This window comes from Sitophilus oryzae, unplaced genomic scaffold (assembly GCF_002938485.1).
Source record: "Sitophilus oryzae breed Bouriz unplaced genomic scaffold, Soryzae_2.0 scaffold_910_pilon_pilon, whole genome shotgun sequence".
In the NCBI taxonomy this organism is placed as follows: domain Eukaryota; kingdom Metazoa; phylum Arthropoda; class Insecta; order Coleoptera; family Curculionidae; genus Sitophilus; species Sitophilus oryzae.
In genome coordinates, this window is record NW_022147540.1 from 647447 (window position 1) to 672839 (window position 25393).

Sequence of the window (25393 nt, forward strand, 5' to 3'; positions counted from 1 at the left end):
ATGGTTGCTTTAAACATGAGAAAGTAGTATTGATAGTCTCTGTGGGCCAGCTCTCTACGATTTTCAATGTTAAGTAAGTGATGGAAGGAATTCGATATCAAAATTTATTTTATTCGCTTATTGTTGATTTCCCACCGTGAAAAATTCTAATTTCAGCGCCAATATTCGAATAAAATGTGAATAAATTTAATGTGTTTACTCTAATAATAATTTGTACCCATTACACTAAAGTATTTAAGTTCATAAAATTATTTATTTTAACAAAAAGTGTTTAAAAAACTAATGCTAATGTTTATTTTGGTTCTGAATTAAATTATCAAATTGAGATGTATTATTATTATTATTGATTATGCATTAGTGTATTTTTGCAATATTTCATTTACACTATTATTTTATTATTTTTCGTTGTATTTTACAGTATATTTTCACTATTATTTAAATAATAAATAATTACTTGGAAATTATTTGTTATTTACCACTACTGCTTACCCCACCAAAAATATTAATATTGCAATGTTATTAATGCCACAGTAGAAAAATTATTTAAACCATTTACCTATAGTGAGCAACAGTAATTTATTTTTATATAATTGACGTTTTCTAATTATTAACAAGTAAATAAATAACAAAAATAATGATTTTTTAAATTCTATTTCTTGAATATCTGGTTGCATAACAAACGAATATCCTGTTTACGTTTGTCATCTGACATCTGATTTATTGACAGTCGTTAACCTATAAAAATGTAAATTAGCTCAGGCTCGCGAATTGTTATGTAGTTTTTAAAATAAACCCAAGAAAAATAGTTGGCATGGCTTCGAAATTATCCTACGTTCAAGCCGTATCGTCGGTGAACCCAAGTTTCTGGAACAAATTGACCGAGATCAAACTGAACGTGGACAAATTGAGTGAATCCCCTAGGCCAGTCTGGGGCTATTTCACCCTTTTGTCCAAGACCACCGTAAATCAACCATTAATTGAGCTGGATAGTACGTCTTTTAATTCGTAAGTACTCGAACTATATTTGTTTTAAACTGGAAAGTATTTGAAATAATATTTTAGGGATTTTAATGGACAGAACATGTACGTTCCCTTTAAGGGGAAAGTTATCAATAAAAACACAGTGGAAGATTTCAAAGAATGTAACAAACAGGACGTGATTAATACAGAGGGAAAATGTTTGTGCGAGAATATAGTTTCAGGGGAAGCTATTAAAAACCCTGTTTTGTTAAATTCCTTTTTACTTCTAACATTCGCAGTAAGTTTTTCCATTTTCTCTGTAGTTTATTTAAGTTGCTCTCAAAATTGCTACATTACACACATTATTCAAGGTTGTATTTATTAGGAAAGTACACAAGTCAATTGTTTTTTAAATAGAAATTGTTTTGGGAATATGACAATTTAAAATTGGCCCATTAAATTTATTTATGGACCATCAAAATATTCTGAATAGTCTAGTAGGCCATTCAATTACTGATTAATTTGGTTAAAAGGATAATAAAGCATTATAACTAGGTTTTTAACAGGTTTTTTGAGTTTTATAGACAAAGAAATAATACATTTTATTTCGTTCTAAATGGACAGGTTATGAGATGGTGAATTATTGATACGATAGGTATTAAAAATATGCTAATATTGACTCTGTGTGAACCTGGTATTTTTATTTATTTAATATTAATATAATAATATGAGCCCCCTTTAATATTAAATTGTTGATAGAACTGGAATATATTAAACATCAAATGTGAGATATAATTAAGTATTAGCACCTAAGCACCTTAATACTGTTTTCTTTTTTTTTGAGAGTATATAGTACATTGCAAGGATAAAAATTTAGTCTGCTTAGTGCTTAGAGATTTAGTACCTATTTGTACAAGGGAAAATCAATACTGTTTACATAAGTATGCATTTGGGTCATAAATTGGTGTAAAAACCTTGAAATAGTAACATTAAATGATAAGTAATCATTATTTATTTAATTGATAGACCTAAAATAATATAAAAAATATAATTATTTATACCATAATTATGGTTTAAAATGTTTTAAATTAGTGTTCAATGATCAAAAAATCAAATTTAATTAACAATTGATGTTAAAATAATCATTTTATTTTTAACAGGACATGTTTTATTTATGTTGTATAAAAATACTTATACGATATTTATGAACTACATTAACATCATTTGCTATACCTATCTAGCTACATTTTTGTAAATTTTATATTTAAATTTGGGACAATAATTATATTATTCCTGCGCCATTTTGTCAAGTAAAAGCAAGTTATATTTTATCCTTTTATTTTATTAAACAATTTATTTTTCGTAGAAATTTAGAATCGCATTTAGGTGTTTTTTTTTGAACATTTTTATGTAAGGTTTTAACAGTAAGAGGAATTTTAAAGTAAATTTTTGTAAAGGTGCCATTGTTAAATGTAACTAACAGGTTTTGTATGTGTGTATCTCCAAAATAATTGTTATATCCTTGAAATCACATACGTTTTCTGTATGGCGTAACATTTAAAGTTTATTGTCACAATTTAACTTGTAGGTATTAGTTTCTTTATTACATTTTTCTTACTGAAAGATATTTTATTATATGGATGGCCTATTTTTGATATCAGCACAGATAACACAGTGATATCAGGCTAGAAGTGAATTTACTCAATTGTTTTTATAAAGGGTACTTGAACCGTTAAGTTTTTTTTGTTTATTTTATTTTATTATAATATGATAAATATTTACGAAAGGATATACACAGGGTGTCCCAGGCTGAGCGTGCATTAGAACTTTCTAGAGAACTATAATATCTATACGGAAATTTTTTGCACATTACTGTTTTACAACGAGATCGTTTAAATAAATCGTTTTTAAGTTATTTAAGATTTAGTTTTAAAGGGTACTAGGTATATTTTTTTATTTTTTTAACGTCACGCGATGTAAAACTATACCTGGCCATGTCATATTGCCACTAGCTATCACTAAAATACGAGATATATTTTTATAAATACACTTTATAAAATTTTACCAGCAGTATTTATAATATACGATATTCAAATAATTAGTTCCTGACAGAAGGAAATAAATTGTCTGATGGTTTGACACTTAATGTCAAAGGAAGCTAGCTAAAATCAAGAAAAAATTACGCTTTAAAACTAAATCTTAAATAACTTAAAAACGATTTATTTTTAGCATAGGAACATGTATAATCAAAAAGTAACGAATTAAAAAACCTTTTCACTAGTGAAATAAAAAAGTGGGTTTTCATTTAAAAAAAATGAATTATGATCAATTTTTAATCGCTCAATTCCATGACAGCTACGGGCAATACTAATATGACATTGGAACAATTTAATTTTTGAAATACACACACCGGAAAAATCTAGCGATATCATTTTATTAAAGTTAAAAATAAATGTTTTGAATAAACAACCACATATTTGTAAGCCGATTCTTTCTACTTCGATTGAAACGAAGTAGTCACACTAGTTATTTCTAAATTTGGGATATTTGCAGAAGTGTTTGTGCATTTTTTGTCAAATGTATAAAAAGCACCTAGCATCAATTATTCGAATTTAACCTGTACTGGCTATGTTTTTATGATAACTGGCCGGAATTCATTCAAATAACTCTGTTTAGTATTAAACGACATTATGGAGCGTAGACATCTTAACAGAGACGAAATGCTAAGGGCCATGGGTATGCTCGAAGCTGGAATGCGCCAAATCGACGTAGCTAGAGCATTAAATACAACGCAAAGTGTAATATCGCGATTAAGTGCACGCTACCGTGAAAGTGGCAATGTTGCTGAAAGGCACACAGGGCGACATCGCATTACTACCCCTCAGCAAGATCTTTTTTACAATAAATGCTCGACGCCGACCTAGTCTTACAGCACCAGAGCTTAGTTTAATTCTCCAGGAAACACATAATGTAACCGTTAGTCCTGACACTGTTCGCGATTAAGAGAGGTCAACTTAAGAAGCAGACGCCCCTGGAGAGCTCAACCCTTAACGAGAGGAAATCGAAAGGTACGATATTTGTGGGCTCAAGATCATGTTCAGTGGTCGAATGAACAATGGGCCAATGTTCTCTTCACGGATGAGTCACGCTTTGGAATTCATCCGGATTCGAGAAGGCTTAGGGTATGGAGTGAACCGAGAAATCTTATTCGGTTGGATCATATTCAGGAAGTGCACCCTTATCAAGGTGGAACACTTATGGTCTGGGGAGGAGTCCAGTTAGGCCGAAAAACCGATCTCGTTTTTCTTGAAAGGTTTCTAACAGGAATCACATATCGTGATTTAATTCTTGAGCCTGTCGTGTTACCATATGCCAATAATTTTGGGAGAAACTTCATTCTCATGCATGACAATGCACGGCCTCATACAGCCAGATTGGTAAGTGAGTTTATCAATGCTCATCAATTAAACATCTTACCCTGGCCGGCACAATCTCCTGACCTCAACCCCATCGAGCACGTATGGGACGCGGTCCAAAGAAGAATTTTGAGAATGAGTATGCCTCGTGAAACTCGTAGGGATCTGGTTCGGGCCGTGAATGCAGCGTGGCAGACTGTACCTCAAGAAGAGATCGACAACCTGATCAGGAGCATGGGGAGACTATGTATGGCTGTAATGAACAGTAGAGGAGGCCATACCCTTTATTAAGTAAAAATGGTTTTATCTTTTTTTTTAATTCACAGTTTAGAATAAAAAAAACATGTGTGTATTTTTTTGAGTTCAATAAAAATCAAGGTAAATTTGAAAAATTCGGTAAATTTCGCATTTTTATTTCCAATACGCCCTGTAAACTATTTCTTTATTTTAATTTTATTATATCAGAAATGCAAATAATAAAATTACTGACGATGGCTGGATAAAATTGTAATATCCCTAGACTTTTCCGGTGTGTGTAGATAGCCACATGTCTTTTCTTTATGCGTCAGCGGCTGTGGTAATCGCTAAATTTGACGTTTAGGCTATACAAATTTTTTTGACAGGCAAAGTTTTTTTCCTCCAAAAATTTTAAATATTTTTTTTTCTCAGAAACGCTTAATGTTAGGTATAGAGTGTTTGAGATCAAAATTCACAAAATTTTACGAATTTAAGTATGTAATAAAAAATGCGGTACTCATTTAAAATAAGAAAGTTGTTGTCAACCTCCGGTATTTCCGGATGTGCCGCCATATTGAAATTATTTTTAATCAATAGATTTCGTTGTGAAACAGTAATGTGCAAAAAATCTCCGATCTAGATATTATTGTTCTGTAGAAACTTCTAATGTGCGCTCAGCCTGGGACACCCTGTATATAACTTGTTTCTTTATATAAAATTATATTACTGTTACCTAGTTATATTACTAGTTTTAATTTTTTAAGGATTTGAAGAAATATCATTATTATTATTGGTTTTCATTTCCTGTTCCTAGTGGATTAGTTTTAGAAAAATTCTCAGCGAAAATAATTTCTGAAGAATTTAATTCTGATAGGGTAGGTAATTTGAGAATATAGCTATATACAGAGTGTCCCAATATTCCGTGGATATAGAACTACTAAGTATTCTTCAAAATCAAAAAGTTCATTGTACACAATTTACTTCTATACAAAAGTGCTTTGTTTGTCCGCTAGAGGGCACCAACCGTTATTCGGATTTGAATGAGATTTTGGGTGTCTATCTTTTGCTAAGTGCTCTAACATTTGGCTTTTACAAAAACTAAGAAAAAATACGGGATGAAAACTACCCCCAACCCTTCAGAAGTTTAATGTAGGGGTGGGGATAAAAAAAATTTTCAACTCTACTGACGACCGATTTTCTTTTCGTACATTTTTTGTCTCTTGTAAACAACGCCACCGCGCATACTTTTTGAGAAAAAAAATATTTTTTCAAAGCTGACTTCCAAAAAATGTTTTTGGCCTATCATCGAGCTATTGAGGCGCATAAAATCTATTATGCTCTAATAGTGTAGATAGCGAAAATATGGAGTTTTATGTTAGTATCACAAATTATATTTGACAATAAGTTTCATAAAAAGCTTAAAAAAATAATAATTTTTAAATTAATTAACGTTCGAGTTTACTTTTGATTGGTGCCCTCTAACGGACGAACGAAGCACTTTTGTGTAAAGGTAAACTATGTTCAATAAACTTACTTTGATTTCAAAAATACGTAGTAGTTTTATGTAGTGATGGGCAAAACTGTTAAAATTTTTAGATAACAGTTAAAACTGTTATAGTTATTGATAAAAAACAGCTTAAAATAACAGCTTAAAAATAACAGGTTTCTTTATTTTACTGCTAAATATCTGAAAGAGTATGAGGCTGTCACCGCAGTTGCAAGTTGCAACAATGACGTGCTCGGTGGTAGTATTTCCAGGGTGTCAAAACATTTCTAAATATGGATTGTTATCTAAAATACCTCTCTAAAAACGGTGGTTGTTTACAAATAAGCGCTGTTTACAAATTGCGATATAAAAAAGCCAAAATTCCGCCACTCGTCTATACCTATACATTCCGATCTACCTACGCCCTGCCCCTCGATCCGCGTAGATCCTGAATTGCGTAGCAGTGTACAGGGTGCATCTCACTCGACGGGCGAGAAGCTCTTAGTTATGATTTTACCATTTGCGGTCAAAAAATAGCAATATAAGAAAATGTGTGTATATTCTTCATAAGTAAACCAACTACACACTAGAGTTCGAATTAATTCTACACTTAAACTAGCGTGTACCCGCGACTTGGTTCGCGTCGAATTAATAATTTCTAATGGTGATGATAAAGCAAAACAAGAATTTCCATTAACATACAAACTGGATAAAATTTTCTCACATTTGCCAAAAATAAGCTTTCTAACGTCGAGCAGTTTAAGCAGAATCGTGGTTAATCAATTACTCAACTTTTTGGAACACCCTGTATGATTTTTTAAAAAATTTCGAAATATGTAAAAAACAAAATAAATTATGCGTGTCCAGGCGTTTTCCCGAAAGACTAACCGTTTTTTAAATAACAAATATTGTAATATTTGAGGGGAGTTTTCACCCTGTTGGAATTTGAGATTCGAGAAACCCCTCCTTATCGAACCTCAACCCCACACTCAATCCGTTTGCCAAAAATCAGCTTTAAACGTCAAGCAGTTTACGCAGAATAGTGATGACTCAATGGTCATATTTTATGAAACACCGTGTATATATTTTTAAAAAATCTTAAAATATGTAAAACAACATAATAAAATATACGTGTTTTAAGAGTTTTTCCAAAAAATTCCCGGTTTTTAAATAAAAAATATTCTAATATTTGAGAGTAGTTTCATCCCCTTAGAATTCGAGTTTCGAAAAATCCCTTCTTATCGAACCTCTACACACTAAAGTCAATCCGTTTTCCAAAAATCAGCTTTTTACGTCAAGGGCTTTAAGCAGGATCGTGATTAATCAATGATCAGATTTTTCAAAACACCCTGTATACATTTTTAAAAAATCTTAAAATATTATTCTGAAAATTTTTCAGAATAAATAAATACCTAAATATTGAAACTTAATAAGTAAGTACTGAAACATACAGCGGCCATAATATCTCGACCTCCGCCCGTTATGCTCGTAACAGGTTGAAAAACAATGTATCTAAAACAACTGATACGTTATTCTCCTAACCTGTTTCGAACCTCCATCGACAATCGACCGATGCAGCAGCGTTCCTTTCCCACTCCGATTATCTCGACCGCCGCCCTGTTATGCTCGTAACAGGTTGAAAAACAACATATCTAAAATGATTGCTTCTCCAACCCGTTGCGAGCCTCCATCGACAATCGACCGATGCAGCAGCGTTCCTTTCCCACTCCTGTTATCTCGACCGCCAGGCGTTATGCCCGCAACTGTTTCAAAAAACCTGCTTTTTTTATATCCTATTATTTTTAAGCTGCTGCAAACCCAATACGACCATCGACGGTATCGACCGAAGCAGCTACGTTCGCCGTAGCGCTTCAGGCTCCCTAGCGCTTTCCCCACTCCGTTGTCCGTTGTCTCGCCGCCGCCGCCGCCTGTATCGATGGTTGGCGAAATAACATGTTTTCCATCCATATTAGTTGTTTTTTGGAATTGCTTCAAGCAGCATAGAATTTCGTTGCGGTGCAGAGCGCCGACTTCGTTTTTCGTTTCGCGAGCGGCCGATCTCTACGTGTCGTTATTTTATATCTGTTATTTTTTAGAAGTAGTAACGGTTGCGTTATGTTATTTATAAATAATTGTTATAAAATAACAGATAGTGAAATAACAACCCATCACTAGTTCTATGTCCACGGAATATTGGGACACCCTGTATATTATGGCATATTTTGGAAAATAATTACTTTTTTTCAGTTAAAACAACTTTATGTTGCCTTCCAAGCTTTAGATGCCATGAATAAGACGTATTTTATAATCGAAAACCAAAACGATAAACTTCTAGTCCACTCGTTGTCATCAAAGCTCTCTGAACTGACAGCTGAAAGTACAACAGATATTTATTTTGCATTTTTTAATATATCTATGGATAATAAATCTATAGGATCTCAGCTGAGGAACTATGCTGCCTTAATACTACACCATTGGTTTGTTTTTTTATTTACTATTATTATTACTTTTTTAAAAAAAATCATTTTTACTCAATATAAAAATAATAGACCAACTGGCAGTAAGCACCTTAAAAAAAAGAAGAAAATGGGCCAGGGAAATGACGTCCAGGGCTTGACCTCGCCAAAATTATCATCTATTGTCAATCCTCAGCCGTCTTTGACGCCGTTTTTTTTTCGATCTTTTGTTATTAGATATCATTTTGATTCACTTACCTCATTTTTAGTCCATTTTTAAAAGGAAAAACCCAAAAATTTGTCGCAGTAAGTGTTACACGACATGGATCTGAGGTTGGTCTTGATACTTCAGTTATATATAATTTACTTTTGCCTGATGTGTCTACTGATAAGTTTGACTCTTGGGTTGGATGGGAGAAAAATGAAAGGGACAAAATGGGGCCTAGAGTAGCTAACATGAAGAATACATTGGACCCTAAAATGTAACTATTTTTTTGTAGCATATAAATAAATATTTGTCTTTTAATTACTTTTGAACATAATTATACTGTGTGACATATAAATTGGAACACCCAGTAAATGGAAATATATTTTATTAATATTTTGGGAAATTGTTTTTGCTGTAACGGTCTCTAAAGGCCTACTATCTTAATACCTTGTTCATATAAATGTTATAGTTTACTACACTTCAAAATATTATACAGGGTGTCCCAGAAATAAGTGCAAGTATTTTAAGGGGTGGTAGATCTCGATAAGAGTAACATATATCCTCTTTATCGTTTTTCAAATAAGACCAAAATAACGGAGTTATTTTACTTTGAAAATTTCCAAAAAAAAATGATTTTTTGCTAAAATTTTGAGAACCACTGGATCTTTTCTGGATTTTCTTTCTTGCAAATTTAATCTAATACCTATGTTGCCATATTATCAAGAAATTATGTTTTTTAACTAAAAACTAAAAAAAATCCAAAAAATTTTTCATACAATTTTGAATTTTCTAAAAAAAATTTTTCGCGAAAAAAGCTGGGTTTCTATACTACCAGTTAAAACACTTGCACTTATTTCTGGGACACCCTGTATATGTATATAGAGCTAAGGATATACTGGGTCTACAATTTCTATGTCACACAGTATATACAGGGTAATTTTTAACCTATACGCATAAAGTTGGGAAATTATTGCTGATGGCAAATAATGACTAACAATGAAAAAAAAGTTAGTTAAAATATTTTTATTTACGGAGATAATAAACTATTTGAAATAAATTTTTGTGAAAAAAAAACTCAAATTATTTCAGAATCTAAAAATATTTTACTAACATTTTTTTTTCATTATTAGTCATTATTATTTGTCATCAGCAATAATTTCCCAAGTTTATGCGTATAAGTTAAGAATCACCCTGTATTTACCGTTATTTTTCTAGAATAGCGGAGAACTCTGTGTACTTAAATTTGAAACTAATGAAATGGAGGATAGTACCAGATATCAATTTGGAAGTGACCGAAAATGCGAAGTGTTTACTGATTGGAGCTGGAACACTTGGTTGTGCCGTAGCCCGATGTTTATTGGTACGCTCTTCAGCTTTTCTTTAATAAAAATTCAGTATTCAGTACGGACGTCACGTCACTTCATCGGATTATATCAAATGACTTAATCACCATTAAATCTTGGTGCGATTCGAACCTCCTGATTCTCAACATTTCTCAAACTAAAGCTTTGTCGTATAAAAACTCGCTGCAGTCTTTTGTACTTAACAAAACCACCATTAACGTCGTAAAATCTGTAAAAATTCGCTTTGTCGAAAAAATTAAACTCTGCCTGTTTTGCATTAAGATCTGTTTCTAAGGAGCTTAATTTGTCAGTGGCTAGAACTGTTTATTATGCACTTTTGGAGTCGCACCTCAGATATTCCCTTCCATTCTGGGGTACGTGTTGTGCGACTCAATTTGACCGCATTTTCAAGCTTATTTTTTTATTCTTTTGTCATTGTAAACATTTATAAATGTTTATTTTAAACAATAAGACTGACAATGTAATTTGTATACTTGTTTTGTATTCTCTTTTGATTGTTTACTTTGCCTTTGTCTACAAATTTATTTATTTATTTAGTATATTTCTTCTAGGGTTGGGGAGTTAGAAACATAACCTTTGCCGATAACGGATATGTATCGCATTCAAATCCAGTGAGACAAAGTTTATATACTTATGAGGATGCTCTGAGTATGAAAGCTAAAAGTGAGGTTGCTCCCAAGAATCTGGAAAAAATATTCCCAGGAGTAGTAAGTCTTTTTTTATTTTTTTTTCCTGAAATTATATTTAATTAGTAGTCAATTTTTTTAGAATGCCAAAGGTGTTCATATTTGCATTCCAATGCCTGGGCATAGTGTTGGAGAGAGTATGCTTAAGCAAACTGTAGAAGCTGTGCAGGTTTTGACTGATTTAATTAAGGATCACGATATTATATTTTTGCTCACTGATTCCAGGGAGAGTAGGTGGCTCCCTACCTTATTGGGGTGCTATCACAAAAAAGTAAGTGATCTCAACGATCACCAAATATAATTGTCATTGTAATGATGGAACTTTATTTTTATTTCTTATAAGGACACTTCAAATAAGTATTATTTTTATTCGTAAAGAGACTAGACTGATTCTAATTTTTTTTGGGAGTTTTTGGAGAAATTGAGGGATATTTTATTTTGTTTCTAAAAAAGTTGCTTATGTTTACCCCCTCACTTCTAATCTCAAGATAGCGATACCCCACTTGTGACGCCTCTTTGGAAAGCGTATAAAAAATGCTGAACGACTGTCATAAAAAAGAACAAAAAAAATGGAGCTAAAAATAAAAAAAAATGTCAAAACGTGTCAAAATCAATAGAATAAATTATTTTTGTATCCATGTACTATTGCGAACAAAAAAAAACTGGTACAAAGAAATTTATTATAATCTCCTAGACTATTACATTATAACAATGTCAAGTAAAATTGAAAGGTAAAAAACAGGTGAAAATTTTATTAGCTGTCATTGATTTGTCAAAGTTTGTCTGATAGTCTAGAAGCAATATTTTTCAAATTTATTTCTTGTACCAGGTTTTTTTACACGCAATGGTACATGGATACAAAATTAATTCATTCTATTGATTTTAACACGTTTTGACATTTTTTTTTATTTTTAGCTCCATTTTTTTTGTTCTTTTTTATGACAGTCGTTCAGCATTTTTTATACGCTTTCCAAAGAGGTGTTACAAGTGAGGTATCGCTATCTTGAGATTTAGAAGTGAGGGGGTGGCACCTAGGGGTGGGTCGGGGTAGTTTGAAAAATACCTCATTTGCCTAATTTAGCTGGGTCCCAATTTGTAACTTATGCTGAAAAAATTACTTTTTTCATTAATGTCCACCTAATTTTTCGAGTAAGGGCTAGTTTTTCAATTTCACCCTAAAAACTTTATGATTATCGTTTAGCATTTTTCATGGGCTTTCCAAAAACGCGCCACAAGTGGGGTGTTGCCATTTAAGATTTTCAAGTGAGAAGGTGTGCCGCCTAAGGGGTAGGTCGGGGTGGTTCAAAAAATACGCCATATGTATTCGCCCTCGATATTATAGAAACGGTATTTTTTATTTTTTTTTATATCTTTTTTGGTTTAAAAATTATAGCCATTGTAAGTTTCATTTCAGTGGCCCACCCTGTATAATTGAACTCTATCGCAATAGAATCATCTTGACAACTGACCCTATATCATTAATTTGACCAACTTTGATTTATTTTAGTATTCGGTAGTTCTCAAAATGTTGATTAATTTTGGCAACTGACAGTATATCATTGATTCTCAAATATTACAGTTCTTTTCGCGTATTTAAGTAATTAAGAGATATAGAAAAGGTTTCTCCAGGAACTATATAACCTACTCAAAACTTAAATTAGGTACACCACTGTTAAAGCTAAAAAATTTGTAACGTTAAAAATACTTTAAACAGTTTTTTTACATTGAAAAACACTAAAAATTTTGACATATAGTTCATAATATATCAAATAAACTTTTAGTCACGTGATTAAGCTTGACAAGCACAGCGTTGTCCACTTTTACATATTTTCTTTTAATCAAAATATTTTAGGAAACAAAAATAAAGAAATTATAAATATATAAACAGTTAATATTTACATCAACAAAACTTACCTTCTTAACAACACTTAAGGGATTTAAAGTGCCATTATTACCGCTTTTCCGTTCAAAATATTCTAATAAAGTTGTGATGAGGTTTTTGCACTAAAAGAGGTTCTAAAAAGAACAATGTTCGACTGCAAGGTCTGCTAGTAAAAATTTTCAAGCTTAAAATATCACAACACAATTCATTTCACCAAAAACTCGTAATACAAAACTAAAGTGTCAAAACGAATGATAATGTTAGGAAATAAATAAAGAAATGTGGCAACTTGACATTTTTTATAGCAGAGCTACCACCTGAATCCCCAGCGGGAAATTTAAATTCCAGTTAGTCAGCGCGGCACCGAATATGTCCCTGGTTGGTAACAATGAATTTAAAAATCGCGCCCTCTATTACTTAACTAAAAGTTTAGTTGGTATCTAATATATGTTTGTGTCGTTTCCTATTTTTTGTTAATGTAACACTGTTTCAGATTGTTATTAACTCCGCTTTAGGTTTCGATAGTTATCTAGTGATGAGACACGGTTGTTCAAGTGATACTTCGAATAACCCAGAACTAGTTCAGGACATCGAGGGTTACAAAATAATCGACGGTGACAATTTAGGATGTTATTTCTGTAATGACGTCACCGCACCAGGAGATGTAAGTAAATTTATCAATCACTATAGTCTAAGAGCTAGCAACGTTTTCGGGAAAGTATTTTAAGACGTCTGGCTCTTTGATATATCTTTTACTATGCTCTCTGGAACAGCATGCGGCCCGTTTGGCTGCCGATACCCGTTGCCTTCACTACTGCGCATCGGAAGAAGATCCTACATTTTTTATTGAGTCCTATAAATTCTAGTATTGAATGTAAATCGAACATGTCTCCATAGCGCAGTGCGTAGAGTTTCCGACCACGAACCAGTGATCGCCGAGGCTTCATACGGTGCACATCGTGTAAAAAACCGTGTCAGTCAGAGCAAATCGTGTGTGAAAAAACTATCGAATACGCATAAAATAGTGTAAACAACTCCAAAAAATAACAAGTTTTTGTGCGCGACGTCGGGCTGGTGAAATACACAGCCGACCCGGCAATTGCAAACAATGACGTAGAAGACAAGGACAGCAAGTCCGCTAGAACCCATCCGTCGCCACGGCCAATCAACAACGGTCGCAGACCACAACGTTGCCTCCCCACCCAAAATTCCAAAGAACAGCCGGCTCCCGGAGAGCGGCTATCACCTAAAAAGAAACAAACACCACCTAGTGAAAACTAACGAACCGATGATTCAGAGTTCGAATCAGGGTCAGGGCAAAGACTTTTACGTATCTCTATTTACGTCAGTAAATACAACCCATTAAGTAGCATTTGCGACCTAATGAACATCATGAACATAACCTAATAAAAAGTTTTTGTAAAAAACTTAATTTTTTTATTATGCCTAAAAAACACTAAAAAGGCATTTAGACATTCATCTACATTTTACAGAAAGAGGTCGAGGCTTTTGCAAAATAATAATAGTAGTAGTGATGTCTTGCCTCCACCCATAAATGCTTTTTATCCGGAAGAGATGCTGCATTACACTGGTGCATCTTAATTTCATTTTTTAGCTTAGGAAACCAGCAGACCCCATCCTCCTCCCACATGTGAGGTTAGGCTTAAAAAAGTGGCTGCCCATGTTTTTTAAGGAGGAAACAAAAACTAAAATATAGCTGCACAAATCCACAAATCACTGATACGCAAAGTGAGGTTACGTGGCGTACGTTAGAATTATATACGTCATAATACGATTGCCGGTAGTCCGGTTTGATGACTTCGGTCGTGTGAGACGACTAATGTTGGAGACCCGGTCGGAATTGGTATATTGGTAGTTCATATTAAGTCGGACACAGAAATCCGCCATTCTTAACAAGTATCCGATTGTCAGCCATTTATAATCGTTTTTTGTTTTTAAAATTTATATTCACATTTCGATTTCTAGTAGAATAATATTGATAAGGTTGAGTTGGGGGGGGGGAACCACAGTACAGTTTTATCATTAAACCAGCTAGAAAATTAAAAAAATGTTTTGCAAGTTACTTTTTTATAGACATTTTTATTTCATAAATCTACCTAATTTTGAAGGCGCTCGTTGTTTTCCGGAGTATTTTAATCAGATATATAAAAAAAGTGACTTCCGTTGACAAAACTGATGTCTGGATTAATAATTCAGAATTATTATAATATGGAATTAGATAGGCACTTATAGTTATATTCGAGGAGTGATTATGAATCCATTTGTAATTAGGTAGTTTGGTTAGGTTTTTATGTATTATTGGTAGCGAATATGAAACCAAACGTAACGTAAGTGCTTAGCGACGAATTTTAAGTAACTAAAATCCAACGTAATATGCCGTTGGTAATTGGTAGAATTACATTCCCTATTAGGTCAGATACCGACGTCGAGGCGACCCGAATCTGTATTCCCCATTTAGGTGCAAATAAGGGTCGTCAGGCGGTCGAACCGACGTTGGTACCCGACGTCGGGTTTATTGAACGCGACGTATGCCCGACGTTAGATAACGTCCAAATGCTACTTGGGTCGTGATACTTAATTTGTTTATTTATTAACGAGTCGTTGTAATTTTCCCTATAGCTTGAATTTTTTTAAGGCAAGCTAGAAACACTTGCATTTTTGGTAAAAATAAGTGGAATTGAGTGGGTGTTCGATAGTGGTCGCGCTATTAGAACTCTGAATTCAAAAATCGATATCTCGAATTCTATTAGAAATAATAGATTGTAGTTTTTTCAAGAACTTTGTTAATATTTCTGCTGTATTTTCTTTGTAGACAGTATGTGAAAATCTTTATCAATAAAAAAATTACACGATTGCCGAAAATTGCTATCCTCTAAAAGTAAATGGATGGATTGTTTACAATTTTTGAATGGAAAAAAGAAACATCGAATTTTTCTTATGTAAACATATTGTAAAATATCCGATCTTGAAAACAAAAAAAAGTTTCAATATCTAAACTGTTTCTTGAGTTATGGCGTGTTATGTGTTAAAAAGTTGAATTTTTAAATTATCGCGATTACTGACGTTTTAACGTTATAAAAAAATGGCACCCTAACGATATCCTTATAATTCCATTTCAGATGCTCAGAAACATGTCTAATGATTTTATCTAGTTATCTCTTGAAAAAAAGTCTTTTAAAAATAAGCGCTTTGCGATCGTGATTTTACTTTACTTGACAGGGAAAGGCGTATCCGCAACGCCGCAGCAGCACATCGTCGCGCGTCGCGTCGGTCGGTCGCATTCCTCTCACTCCGAGTTGATAAGATCCTTATGCGATTTACTTCCACATGTATATGACTTCGTCACATGTAAATGCCGACCCAAAAGTAACAGTTGCCAGCACGGTATCAAAGAGCCAGACGTCTTAAAATACTTGTTTTTCCGACGTTGCTAGCTCTCGTACTACTACATTACTTTTCTAGTATAGTCTATAAAATGAATAACTTTGAATTTTGACCGTTATTTTTTACCAACACGGCAAATATAAAATCCCTCTGTCAAAAAAGTTACAGATATTCTTTAAGTATTCTTTAAATTGAGTGCCTGAACGAATCAGATAGGTAACTCTTTTTACTTTCGTGAAATAGAAAAGGAAAATGATAAAACAAGTGACAGTTCTTCCTCTTCTTGCAAAAATCAACAGGAAATGGCATAATTGTCAAAAGTAAAATGTCATCAGCTTTTGACATTTCTAAATATCAGACCAATTCCGTCTGTAATAGAACAGCCTCGGAGCGAGATTTATGACGTCACGCTAATTAGATACGGATTAATAAATATGTTGTAGAATACATGGAAAACATAATTATTCCTCGTATTTTTGGTTTGTATTTTAAAAATGATATAGTTTACATGAAATATACATAATATACAGTTAATAAATATAATATATACCTATTTATAGTAATAAATACTTTGGCAAATAAACTATGAACCATACAAATGCAGCAAATGTTTTACAATATACATATAATGAATAGGTACATAAGATAATGTGTAAAATGTAAAATATATTTTAAATTTTGGGGCTTGAAAATCGATCTAATTTAACAAAAAACATTCAATATATACTAATAGTGATGTATTATTATTTGCATTCACAAAATTTATATGTACATATATTTTGCAAGTATCATTAAAAATTATATTTGCAAATAATACAATATCATAGAAAAAAATGCGTCAGCGATGGCTATGAAATAAAGATAGCTGTCATTTTATAATGTAAAATTATTCTATAAAATTTTTGATTTTCTTGGAATTTAGGTTCGGGAAAAACGCTGATTAAGTTTTCATTTTGTTTTTCATTATTTTTTTGGTTAAAAAAAACGTTTCGGCTAACATTATAGCCTTCATCAGTGTTGTGTCATATAAAAAATAGTGTCGAATATAATTCAAAAAATTGCATATAAAATATTCACACCACACACCACATAATGTTTACTGCAATTAATAAACTAATATACACTTGTCAAAAGATGACCACATATTTTTTAAAATTATTATTCTTAACACTAAAACTATCTACATTGACTATGGAGTACGATTTCAGCCATAGTCAAATATAAGGAATAATTATGTTAGCGTGACGTCATAAATCTCGCCCCGAGGCTGTTCTATTAGAGACAGCATTGCGTCAGCATGGCCGCAAGTTGCTAACCTTTGAATAAGAAGACTAAGGAAGGAGCATATCAAAAATCTTGGGTACACCGCGATGGGCCTCAAATATGGCCGACTTAAATTCCGGTTTATCAGTGTCGTTCTAATTTTATTTAAAAAATGTAAAACTATGATGTACGGTAGACGTGGGGTAGACTCAATAATTTGTTGTTTTATTTTACGTTGTGAATAAATGTTGGTAGTTATTAAAATTGTTATAAAAATATATAATTCTAATAAAAATAGATAAGTTATAATAAGTATTTATTACCACAAACATCCGATACGCTACTGAAGCAGGTAAGTCAAATTAACGTATCTAAATTCTTTGACATCTAATCTTTGACAAGTAATAAATAAAAGCTAAAATGCAAGAAAAATATATAATTTAGTTAATTTAAGTGAATTTCATAAATGATCGGTTTACTACACGTATGTGTATTATATAGTCACTTACTAGCGAAAAGTTGTTCCATTATTTCACTCAATTTTTGCCGAGATCTACCGCACGCTACACAACCAACTATTTTAGAGTCTTTTCGATAAATCGCGATAGTGTCACTGTTAATTTAAGTTCTGCCACAATTTCCATCTAGATTTACTACCTTTATACAACTATCAGTAGTAGAATAAATAATAAATAACATAAAATAAGCTCTGTAAAGACTGACAAATCCACAAAATTTCAAATCAAATTCAAATGTGTCAAATGAATCGTCAAACAGAACTGTCAAGGATCCCCACCCTAGAGAGCTTTTATGGTGGCTTTTCCGCCCACCATGCATGAATACATGGATAGCATTATGCTCCTTCCTTAGTCTTCTTATTTAAAGTTGCTAACCAAAGTGCTAACCTAATAAAATTATCACTAGAAAAGCCCGCGGGAACTGTCAAATTCAAAGTTATTCGTTTCACAGACTATAGTACAGTTAATAAACAGATACTTAAAAAAACAATGTATTTAAAAAAAATCTATGGAATTTTTGAAACTCAAATTTACAAAAAAATTGCTCAGATACCATATTTTGAGCCTGTCCAAATTAGCACTGGAAGCAAAAAGGAGACATTAATGTACAGACATTATCCTACAGCATAAATTAAACAGAACACATTTGTATTTAGCGATATTACCAGCAAGTTTCTGTAACGAACCTAACATAAAACATTTACATTAATTATTATTGTTCATGTCATTAATGCTTTTGGAGATTAAAGTTAAATATTCGTGTTTTATATTGCAGTCAATGAAAAACAGGACTCTGGATCAGCAATGCACAGTTACTAGACCTGGCGTTGCTCAGATTGCTGGAGCTCTGGCAGTGGAGCTTGCTGTTTCTATTTTGCAGCACGAGAAAAGGTTAGTTAGATTTTTTTGTGAACGTTTTTATATTATCATTTTTTCTTCTTTATTTTTTATAGGATAAAGGCGCCAGCTTTCTACAAAATCTCTTCCAAAGCCGAAGATCTAGATCCAGAAATAGAAAACCAGTGCATTTTGGGCCTGATTCCACATTCAATCAGGGGATTTTTGTCGTCTTTCAATCAAATGCTGCCGGCGACCATGAAATACGATAAGTGCGTGGCCTGTTCAGATGTCATTCTAAACGAATACAAAGAAAAAGGAATCGACTTCTTGCTGAAAGTTTTTGACAGCTCAAAACATCTAGAAGATGTCACTAAACTCACCGAAATGTTGGCTGATTTCGATATGGACGAGGTAGGTTTCATTATTCATTTTAATTTATTTTTATAAAAAACTATAGTTAAGCTCTAGTCTAACGAGGGAGTATACGATTTTGATATCTAAAATATGACAAAAAACAACGTATCTTTCAACTCATGACAGATGACAACCTATTTATTTTTTTCCATAGCAACTGTTAAAATTGCCTTATATCTATCCTTTGAATAAGAAGACTAAGGAAGGAGCATAATGCTATCCATGTATTCATGCATGGTGGGCGGAAAAAGCACTCTAGGGTGGGGATCCTTGACAGTTCTGTTTGACGATTCATATAGTCTGTGAAACGAATAACTTTGAATTTGACAGTTCCCGCGCGCTTTTCTAGTGTTAGTTTTATTAGGTTAACAACCATGCTGACGCAATGCCGTCTCTAATAGAACAGTCTCGCAGCGAGATTTATGACGTCACGCTAGTTAGATACTACGGATTAATAAATATGTTGTAGAATATATGGAAAACATAATTATTCCTCGTATTTTTGGTTTGTATTTTAAAAATGATATAGTTTACATGAAATATACATAATATACAGTTAATAACTTTTTAATAATAATTTATTGTTTTTGTTTATTTTTAATATTTTGTTTATTTTTAAAATTATTATTCTTAACACTAAAACTATCTACATTGACTATGGCTGAAATCGTACTCCATCCCAACCTAAATCCCAAGAAAATCAAAAATTTTAGAATAATTTTTACATATAAAATGACAGCGATCTTTATTTTATAGCCATCGCTGACGCCTTTTTTCTATGATATTGTATTATTTGCAAATATCATTTTTCGAACATTGATACTTGCAAAATATACATATAAATTTTGTGAATGCAAATAATAATATATCACTATTAGTAGATATTGAATGTTTTTTGTTAAATTAGATCGATTTTCAAACCCCAAAATTTAAAATATATTTTACATTTTACCCATTATCTTATGTACCTATTCATTATTTGTATATTGTAAAACATTTGCTGCATTTGTATGGTTTATAGTTTATTTGCCAAGGTTATTTATTATATAAATAGGTATATATATATTGTATTTATTAACTGTATATTATGTATATTTCATGTAAACTATATCATTTTTAAAATACAAACCAAAAATACGAGGAATAATTATGTTTTCCATATATTCTACAACATATTTATTAATCCGTAGTATCTAACTAGCGTGACGTCATAAATCTCGCTCCGAGGCTGTTCTATTAGAGACGGCATTGGTCTGATATTTAGAAATGTCAAAAGCTGATGACATTTTACTTTTGACAGTTATTACATTTTGTGTTGATTTTTGCAAGAAAAGGAAGAACTGTCACTTATTTTATTATTTTCCTTTTCTATTTCACGAAATTAAGTACACGATTTAAAGAATATCAGTAACTTTTTTGACAGGGGGATTTTATATTTGCCATGTTGGTAAAAAATAACGGTCAAAATTCAAAGTTATTCATTTTACAGACTATATGACACATTTGAATTTGATTTGAAATTTTGTGGATTTGTCAATCTTTACGGAGCTTATTTTATGTTATTTATTATTTATTCTACTACTGCTAGTTGTATAAAGGTAGTAAATCTAGATGGAAATTGTGGCAGAACTTAAATTAACAGTGACACTATCGCGATTTATCGAAAAATACTCTAAAATAGTTGGTTGTGTAGCGTGCGGTAGATCTCGGCAAAAATCGAGTGAAATAATGGAACAACTTTTCACTAGTAAGTGACTATATAATATACATACGTGTAGTAAACCGATCATTTATGAAATTCACTGAAATTAACTAATTATATATTTTTTCTTGCATTTTTGCTTTTATTTACTACTTGTCAAAGAATTTAGATACGTCAATTTGACTTACCTGCTTCAGTAGCGTATCGGATGTTTGTGTTAATAAATAATTATTAAAAATTATCTATTTTTATTATAATAATATATTTTTAGGCTCTGGTGCACAATAGGTCCCCACGCATTTAACACCTTTTTTTGAATGGTTTTGCAAGATTATCTTAAATTGAACATTTTTAAGCAAAAAAATTGTTGGATGAATGTGTTTTATTTTTAAAAAGCGGCAAAAAAACGTATTTTAGGTACAGGCGACGGACAGTAAATATGTAAAATTTTCTACACGGATTCAGTAAAAACATCACATATTAGCACTTTATTACCTTATATAGACGTGGAATGACCTAATTTAAGCACAAAAATGTAACGAATCTTCTTTGTAAGCATAAAAATTAAGAAAATATATTTATTTACATCATCTCAAGCCAGCAATTTTATGACTTTTTCGATTGACAGTTAATCGATCATCGGTCATCGGTATGTCATCTATGGCCTTCGCATAGGATTTGCGACGTTGTCAATAAAATTATTTTATATGATTTTCTTCTGAAATAAAGTTGACGTTGTGGAGAGACTTAAAACGGTAAACTATCACCGTATCACCAGCACTTTAGTGCAACAAAAATTGAACGCTGTCTAGTAGCTTATTCGTTAGTGTGGATTATTTTAAAGCAATTTCTGAAATATAATTTGCGGATTTTTCAGGTTCTACGAAAATATAATTTTTTTAAATATATACTATTTTTCGACGCGTAATCAATGAAGTTTTGTCATTAGGCACAATTTGGTTAGCCTTGGTTATTTAATAACTACCAACATTTATTCACAAAGTAAAATAAGAAATAAAATTATTGGGTCTACCCCACGTCTACCCTACATCATAGTTTTACATTTTTTAAATAAAATTAGAACTGCACTGATAAACCGGAATTTAAGTCGGCCATATTTGAGGCTCATCGCGGTGGACCTAAGATTTGTGATATGCTCCTTCCTTAGTCTTCTTATTCAAAGTATCTATCAAAAATAGTAGATAAAATAGTACTTTAACCTCAAGGGTAGATTAAATGATACTTTAACAGCGAGGATAGGTTAAAAACTTTATTTCTTCTCGCACGAGTTTTAATTGCTTCCATTTTTGAAAATTTTGTATTCCTTTTCATAAGTTATTCGGGATTTAAATGGAAGCAGTTTGGATATGGCGTTTGTCGCCTCAGCCTGAATATCTGTTGGTAATTTACTTATTTCGTTTTGAGCCGTTTCTGTCTCCAATTCAATCAGCAATCGACACGAAAGAGAATTAAAAAATATGGGCTCAAAAGTGACAACTAAAGAGACAGCTTTATTTATTTGTCAAATTACATAGAAACCAACGCCAACCCAGCACAATATTTTTTCTACTCTTAACAAATTTCTTGAAATAATAATTTCTGAATATTTTTCACAACGTAACTTGCTATGGAAAAAAATATTGTTATATACACGACGATAAAATTGCACTCGCGATTTCATGGCTCGTGAGTTAATCTTTTCGATCGACGATAAAATACGATTTTATCGTCTTGTATAAAAAATAACTATTTAAATTTTAGTTGCAGTAACGCCTACTATAGAATTATTAGAACTAATTTATTAAGTTATATCCTTGAAAGTTACTCAACCGGTAGGACAAAAGGTGCTGCCAGCTGGTGGACAAATCGTCAAGCTTGAAATGAATGAAACATGTGATTAGGGGCTTTATATATTTCTCTGTTTTTATTGGTCGCTTCAAAATTCAGAGTAACAAAAAATATTTTTCTGTAATTAAAGACTGTGAAATACAGCCGTAAACGTCTTAGGTTGATGTATTTTAAGTTATATTTATCGTGGTTTGTAGTTCTTATTTTTATAGCTTTAGATTATTCCTTTTTAAATTATTAATTATGTGTTATTATTTCTAGATCTTAGAATTCAGTGATGAAGAAATTGAGTAAAATACATAAACAAACAGATATACAGAATAAAATATCTCCTGATTTGTGTCAAATTATTATATGTAAAATTAATATTTATAAATAATATCACTCTCTTTTTATACAGGTTTATACCTGTTCTTATTTTTATACATTTTTTTATGGCAAGTTGACTTAATTTTACGTATTTTGAGATTATAGCAAGCAGTTTATATGGAATATATCTAAAATTGTAGGGCCGTAACTACCAAAAAGTTACCTACCTGTCCAAAGATTAAAAAAGATGTTTTTGTAGTCAAAAATGTGTTTTAAAAAATTGCCTATTTTTGTGTTTTGATACGGTTTTTTAAAGATAACCGTAAATATGGCCCTAGCAAGACATTTAATGTATTGATATTTATAAACAAAAAAGCTTCCAAGTGGTCGTTGAATAAACAGCAATGTATGTTGTTAATGTTTGTATTGTTGAGCAAAATAAAGAATTAATAAATTGTGATATTTTATTCACTCAGGCTATATTTATTTGGTATCGCTTATACAGGGTGAGTTTCCTACGAGGTTCTCTATGGGTATCTCGGAAACTACTGGAGATAGAGAGTCGGTTAAATGGGGAAAGAATTGCAGTTTTGTGGGGTCATAAATATGCGCCTTTCAGATTTTTGGAAAAGTTCATGGCTTACTAGATATTTCGAAAAAAAAACAAATTTCGGCTATTTTAAAAACTGTCCCTAATTCCATTATAAGCTATTTTAGATAGAAAGTTTTCAGATAAAAGTTAATAGATAAACAAAAATTGTAAATATGAATTTTTCAAATGAAGAAAAGCGTGTAGATACTCGCGCATCAATAGAGTGGTTCCAACATGACTTTCATTATGACACACTACCCCCCACCCCCCATAATGAAAGAAATGTTAAAAATTATTTATATCATAATTATGCAAACGAAGGGATAGGAAGAGGTGGACTAATTGCATGAGCCTCCTCGATCAACTGACCTATCCATTTTAGAATTTTTTATGCGGTATGGTTAAGAACAAAGACATTATAAAGATAGACCGAACATCTCATTCATAAATACTCGTTGGTAGTGTATCAAACATTCCAATGTGTCAAACAAGGACAGAAGAGACAGAGAAGTCTAAAATTTCCGACCCCGGCAACTAGGGGCATTTCGATTGTTCTAATGGCCAGTGGCGTATCGTTTTTTGGAACGAATTTAATTAATAAAGTAAAAGTAAAGTAATTAGTAAAATGTTTACTCCATATTAATATACTACATTAACACTTTTTCGTCAGGTAAGTTTTATTATAAGGTCTAATATAATAATATAATTAATATCCCACATATACTTATGATGAAACATTAGTAGGTAGTTTTCGAAAATCACTCCAACGTCGATTTTCAATTTAAACTTTCAGTTAATTCTATATAAACTTTCAGTTACTTTTGAATATTTACAGGGTGACTCAGGCTTCCGAAACAGTTCTATATTAGGTTTGTGGTTGGTGACTTTTCTTTCAATTTTATTTTCAGAATATGGAGGTAATGATAAAGCACATTTTATACATTTTTGTAAACATAGGTGGCCGGAACATATTTTCAAACTAAGGTTGTAGATTTGCCATTAAATTTCCATTCCAGAAATACCTAGGGTTGCCACCTGTCCTTTTTTGAAAGGACAGTCCTTTTTTGGAATAACTTATCCTTTTGACTTTTTTTGACTTAAAAAGTCATTTTTATTTTCGTATTTTCCCTGAGAAAATTACCTACAGCAAACAGAAATATTCTTTTCGTCCAAATTTAATTAGAGATGTTATAAAACTTATAAATAAATTTTTCTTGTTTAGAATAGGCAAATATCATCGTCGTGTTTCTTTTAATAATAAAAAGCAGTTTGGCAACGTTAGTTTTAGAAATATGCCTGCGTAGTACAACCGTACAACGTATTTCGAGGATGAATGGAAAATCCTAGATTTTGCGAGTAATAGGTAAGCGTAGTAATAGGTAAAAAGTTTTTTGGAGGCCTGGGTCACTCTGTTATATAGGTATGTATAAAACTAGTAGCCTAAGAATTATTTACAGTTCGTCCCATTCTAAAAAAAAGGTAAACACACCGTACAAATAACTCTAGGAAGAGGTATTTGTACAGTGGTAAAAAATTGTCTAAATAAGGCCGAAGTGGCAGATATAATAAAGCAATAAAATGTAAAAAAGGTCGGGTAACACCTTTGTTTATTTGTTGAGCAAAAATTCCTTTAGAATATCGTATATAATGACCAGAAATGACGCAATTTTAAAGAAAAAATGTCACTTTCTGGCTTATAATAAAATTTCAAATGCAACGTTTATATTCAAATTTGTTATGATCTACAACAGTTAGGTAGTCATTGAGACGAATTATAATTCAATTACTGGCTACTACGTTCTTGTTT

General features: G+C 31.9%; 1 protein-coding gene across 2 annotated transcripts; it reads left to right on the forward strand.

The window, feature by feature from the left end:
* The first annotated feature begins 697 nt into the window (after positions 1–697).
* On the forward strand, positions 698–23451 carry LOC115890761 (ubiquitin-like modifier-activating enzyme ATG7). 2 transcript variants are annotated; one of them, XM_030911085.1, is made up of 12 exons: positions 698–1005; positions 1063–1258; positions 5378–5488; positions 8347–8576; positions 8825–9037; positions 9979–10123; positions 10679–10834; positions 10896–11084; positions 13189–13359; positions 18657–18772; positions 18835–19132; positions 22947–23451. In XM_030911085.1, exons 1-12 carry the CDS (start codon positions 812–814, stop codon positions 22977–22979), a joined length of 2052 nt encoding a protein of 683 aa, XP_030766945.1. In that variant the 5' UTR covers positions 698–811; the 3' UTR covers positions 22980–23451. The 2 variants fall into 2 exon arrangements, with proteins under 2 accessions (XP_030766945.1, XP_030766946.1); XM_030911086.1 differs by lacking the exon at positions 22947–23451 and adding an exon at positions 22599–22905.
* The last annotated feature ends 1942 nt before the right edge of the window (positions 23452–25393 follow it).